Source organism: Phaethon lepturus, unplaced genomic scaffold (assembly GCF_000687285.1).
Source record: "Phaethon lepturus isolate BGI_N335 unplaced genomic scaffold, ASM68728v1 scaffold17726, whole genome shotgun sequence".
NCBI classification, from domain to species: Eukaryota; Metazoa; Chordata; class Aves; order Phaethontiformes; family Phaethontidae; genus Phaethon; species Phaethon lepturus.
In genome coordinates, this window is record NW_010548454.1 from 15,499 (window position 1) to 21,017 (window position 5,519).

The following is a 5,519-nucleotide window of genomic DNA, read 5'->3' on the forward strand; positions in this document are numbered from 1 at the left end:
GAAAAGGTCCTGAGAAAGACATAAAGTTTTGGTAACCATATTAAAAAAAAAAATTTATTGAAATTAGAAAAGGTCCTGAGAAAGACAACCATGATGGTTAGAGGATTTTTCCCAGGAGGAAAAAGATGTATCTAAGAAAATGACAGTGATGGCTTTGGGACACATGTATATAAAATAACCATTACTAGGCTTAGGATAGAAATTAGAAAACTGGTAAGACAGACATCAGAAGAACTCAAGCTCTAGAAGATCCTTCCAGTGGAAGCTGTTATGACCATAGATAATATGTTTTAAAATTAGATTTAGTAATTAAATGGAATTACTTACCTAATTGTGTGGCTTCTTTCTAGTGGGGAGCTAAACTAGATAAACTGAAAATTCCTGGGACTGTGATCTATATGTTATGTTGGCTGTCTTTTTTAGTAATGGCAAGACAAAATCTGAATGCCTTCAAGAAGAATGGATAATCTATATAAAGCCCTTGAATGCCTGCTGAATTGTTTTTTACCATGTTCTTTACACATTATTTAATATGTTTTTCACTTCCAAGTATATTTTATCCTGACTTATTCAGAAAGACTCTATGCCTTTTGCAGTTAATTTGAAGAATTAAGCTACCTATATTAAGGTATTACTCCTCATGGTGTTCTTCCCTCTGTCAATCAGTACATTGCTCTAGTCACCAGCATTGTGAGGTTCTCTCCTCAGTCTTCTCCAATATTACCTAATGAAAGCAATTTTATTTTATCTGTATATCTCAGCCACTTAATATTCTATATCTTCCCTGAACCATTAAGGAACATATAAACCCTATGACAGTATGGTACATCTCACTGTCAACCTTTTGTCCCGCTTTGAGATGAGCATTTTATTCCTCCTCTTTCAGTTAATGTACTGAAATCAGAAGCAAGTCTTTCAGTTAATATAACAATCATTTCACCACTTGCTGTGGTCTCTGCTAATTGTACCTTCAGGCAGTACCTCACGTCTCACCTTTTGAGCGCTTTGTTTGCTCAGTAACCCTATAATAATCATCTGATCAAAGGTTCTTTGAACCTTGATCTGAAAAAGTTAAGGTGCTGTGAATGCAGCACAAAGACTGAAATTATGGAGACATATATGTAGCTGTTAACATACCTATCTAACTTTTAGACATTATTTACAGCATAGAAGCCTGGTATTCAGAATGCTACATGTCATTTAGTTGGATTCTGGTAATTTTGAGCTTTATTTTCCAAACATAGGTTTTATTTCCGTACTGACATGTAAAAGGATGAAAAAATACCATTGAGACTCTTCACTCAAAGCAGTTCTAAAACATGCAAAGGAGGATGCCAAAAAATGTGGAGATGGAGGAAAGAACATCAGAAACAAGGCCAGCATAGGAAATAACACACAGCTATTTGGTGTGAAATACATTAGACGATACGCGTTGCTTTAGGGTTGTAATGTCAGTTTATTACAAAGTATACACTGCTTCAAACAACAGAAATATATCAGTTTTTTACGGGGAAATATATCTGCCACTGGACTCCTAAAAGAACTAAAGAGTGCTTCTAGGTTTCCTACCTGTACTGCAAACCCCTTTTGCTCCAGATCCAACTTCTACTTCCCCTCCATGTGCCTTCTGTCTCACAGGGAGGCAATCAAAGCCACTGGGCCAAAAGGGATTTGTGTCAGCCTTTAATTAGGTCTCCCGTCTGGATGACCAAAGGATTATGATCCAGGGCTTATCACAGTATGTACATGTCATAGTCTAGAGTCTAGACACAGCCTCCAAGAGTAGAATGGCCAAATTCTCATACTGAAAAATAACACCTTCTCTTCAGGTATATCTCTAACATCATTGACATTGGAACAAGGTACTAGGCAATGTTAGGGATTAAGATCTAACCAAAAACCTGAAATACTCTACCTAATCACAGTATACATTAAATATTTTCCAATTTTATATTTAAAATCATTTACTGAAAACTGTAAACCATATATACGTGCTTACTACACACACATAATATTCAAAAATGCTGTAAACAGGTATCCAAAATAATTCTAGTGACAGATTGAAAGATCCTGAAACATTGCATATGCCTTGGATTCTCATAATACAACATATTTAAAAAAAAAAACAAAAAACAAAAACAAAACCGAACAAACAAAGGAGACATGGACCACCTTTAAAGTACAGAGGTTAAAGAACACACAACTAAAACTTGTAGTATATGTAGAACCATTTTAAGAGTAAGTGTAAGTGGTGTTGCCTCAGAAGGGAATATGGCAAGAACAGTCAGGAAGTCCATTGACACACAGCCTCCCTTCTCAGTTCTTGTGGCATCCCAGCAGCAATAAATATGCTCCTTTCCTAGTACCCTCTGGGTAAGAGGCAAACTTCATTTGGGGTCTGGGTGATCTTATATACATACTGAAAGATCTCTTTACTCACTGAAAGATCTCTCTTCTTCTTCTCCTTCTCTGAAGTTGGCCTTTAAAAACTGAAATAGCAATTTGATAATGTTACTCTATATAAAATTAGACTTCTGTTTCCTACTTTTAATTGTATTACAGCATTTGAATAGTATTTCCTACTTTTAATTTCAAATTAAACATATCTGTTGATTTTGTTCTAGAAAAAACATTTCTACTGAAAGACAGTTCTCAAGCCCCTTCTCAAATGGCATTGAGGAATCTTATCTTAAAACTCTGGTGAATATTTCAAATTTCAGTTCTCTGTTCTAACAAGTAGTGGTTGTTTCTCTACAAAGAAGATAGCTGGTATATAACTGAATATCTCTGAACAGATAACGTTTCAAGGAAAAACTGTTTTTTAACCAGGAAATCACTGTCTTAGAAGAACAGCATTTCTTCCTATGCTGGTTCCCATAAAAATCTAAGTTATCATAAGATAATAATATAAACCTGTATTTCAGCAATGATATACAATTGTGCTTTATATTTATCTAGGTCTAGACTGTATTCACATTGGGAGTTTTATTTGATGTGGCATTCAGCAGTTTATTTTGTGATTTTTTTTTCTGAACATATTTTCACTAATCTAATGTTATAGAAATTCCAAGATCTCAACTACAAGTCTTTCTCATCTTTACTTTTTCTATTGCCCATTGTACAAAAGCAAACTTCTTCTTCTTCTTCTTCTCCTTCTTTTTCTTCTTGTGCAGGAAAGGCATTTTCATTTTTCAGTTTTTCAGAGGCATTATGTTCAATGTTATTTAAAGAAGTGTCATACTTCAGAAATGTTTCAGAATGACAGGTTTTTGCTGGATCTGCCAGCATGGGAGAAAATTTTTCTCCAATGATATGAATTAGGCTTATTCTTAGGGTTTGGCATATTTTTGGCTTTCTATCGGGTAGATCACTATTTGTGCCTATCACAAAATCACTAGGTATGTGTTTGGATACATTATTTTGACAGTTGCTGACTTCCATGGGTTTTACATTTGTATCCTCTATACCATGTAACTTCCCTAAACTGCTTGTGCCTTTCAGAGTTGAAGTTGCAAGTATTCCAAAGCTACTAATAAAATCTAAGGTGTTATTAGCATAAAACTTATTAAAAATATTATTGGCAATCTTATTGATGCAGTTATTCTTCAGAGTCACATGACTATTTTCATCTGTTATTAAATCTTCACAGGACCATTGCATATGTTCACTCTTTTTGGCCAACAAACACAGACCCAGCTGGTTCTCGATATCAGATGCCTTTCGGTAGGCATATCCTCTCTGTTCCTCATTAAGTGGTGTTACTGTCACCATTAGTATTGGACAATGTTGGCCACATATAGCATGGAGTTTATCCAGAGAATCTTCTTCCTGAAGAGCACTTCTGTTAGCGTTACTAACATCAGTTGGCTGAGACTGTATGGGCTCATCATTTAAAGGCTGTTCCAATGGGTGCACTTTGTTATCGGGCAATCTAAATTCTACAGATGTAAAAGCTGAAAAGTTAGTATCAGCCTGTGTGGAAAGATGTGTGGAAGTAGAACCTTCCATGACTGATGGTTTGATCTTTTCTTTGTTTGCTGCAGGAAGGGAATTGATCTTACCATTGCGGCTACGTTTGCTTTTTGCACCTATGTCATCCTGAAAGGGGTCTGAATCACTGTTATGAGGTATATTGAAGTAGTTGCAAAAATTTTCAGAGGGTTTAGCCATGTCTTCAAGTTCTGAAGAAGAGATTTCATTGAGGACTGGGTACTGATTCAGATTGCCAAAGTGTGAGTATGGGACATCATCACTGTTAGTATCAAGGACTGTATCTGTTGATGTTGTATCCAAATTACCATACATTCCAATCTGTTCAGGTGGAGATCTTCTTATCAAATGATTTTCTTTGAGGAGCCATTTGCCTTTCTCTATTAATATTCCTTCATCTTCATTTGTTCCTATGCTAGCTTGACAATGCTGCGTTGGAGATTCCCCTGAAAAGTCATTAGTATAACTTGTCTCTTCTCTGTTAAGAGTAAGTTGTGGTGTTGGCAAAGAAGTATCTTCTCTTCTTGATATAGTGTTGTCTTTGTTGATGTTTATTGGAAATTCTTGTGAAGGTAGTGAAGAATGTGACAACTTCTCGGCAGAACAAGACCCAGGTCCTTGAGAAAAAAAAATGTTTTTTTCCACCACTGCAGAGTGGAATTCTTCAGCATCCTTTTGAAATACTTTCGACATATAAGGAAAACCTTTGTGAAAGTCAGGCTTAAATGAAGCTTCCGTCTTGCCATAAAGTCGTTCAATAGTTCTTTTTACATAGCCAGTATTATAATGTTTTTCAAGTACTGCTTCCTCCCCACTCTCATTGGTCAAATCACTGGACGCTCTAAAGCTACAATCACTCTCTTCAGTATCTGGTCTGTAATCTGACCAGTCTGAAGTCGCAGGACTTTTCAAGCATTTTTTTAGTTGAGAAGTGTCTAAACACATTTTATTCTCCAGTTCTTCTCCTTGCAATTTCTGTTCTCCTTCACTCATATCATATTCTGTAATTTGCTTTGATTCATAACAAAATGATAATGGAGAGACTGTAGATAACCTCTCAGAGGTTTCCTCACCAGTTTCTGTTTCTTCCTTGTCTTCCTGTACAGAATAATCCTCATTATTACAGTCTACAGAGGTTTCAGCAGCTAGTTTAAGCTGGTAATTTGTTTTTTTGTCATTACCTGCTGACTTTGGATCAGCTTTCTCATCTTCACTTTTGTCACTAACAATATGTATATCTCTTGCACCTTCTAACTCAGAAGTATCCTGATCTAAAATGTGATTTTTATCATTAGAAGTTACACTATGAACTGTCGAGTTAGGTTCTACTGAAGTTTCTGACTCTTCATTAGTGAATGACATATCAGTGCTTTTATCGTGAGATTTTTTATATAGGCTATCAGGCATTTCTTCATTTCTTTCAGGTGGCTCTATAGCTGATGCAAGGCTACAGGTATTTGAATTAGTATTGGCATATTGACCATCTAGCTGCATTTTGGGAGCACTCAAGTCTAAATTCTCTGTTTCCC

The 5,519-nt window shown here is 35.8% G+C and overlaps 1 protein-coding gene across 1 annotated transcript in view; it reads right to left on the reverse strand.

Annotated features, from left to right (window-relative positions):
* Positions 1-3,241: 3,241 nt before the first annotated feature.
* The window catches only part of RP1 (retinitis pigmentosa 1 (autosomal dominant)), a gene marked incomplete at its 3' end in the record, with an annotated part of 10,191 nt that continues 7,913 nt past the window's right edge, over positions 3,242-5,519 (reverse strand). The window contains exon 7 of the mRNA XM_010289977.1: positions 3,242-5,261. Within this exon, the coding sequence (XP_010288279.1) occupies positions 3,242-5,261 (2,020 nt within the window). The remainder of the gene's footprint in view (positions 5,262-5,519) is intronic.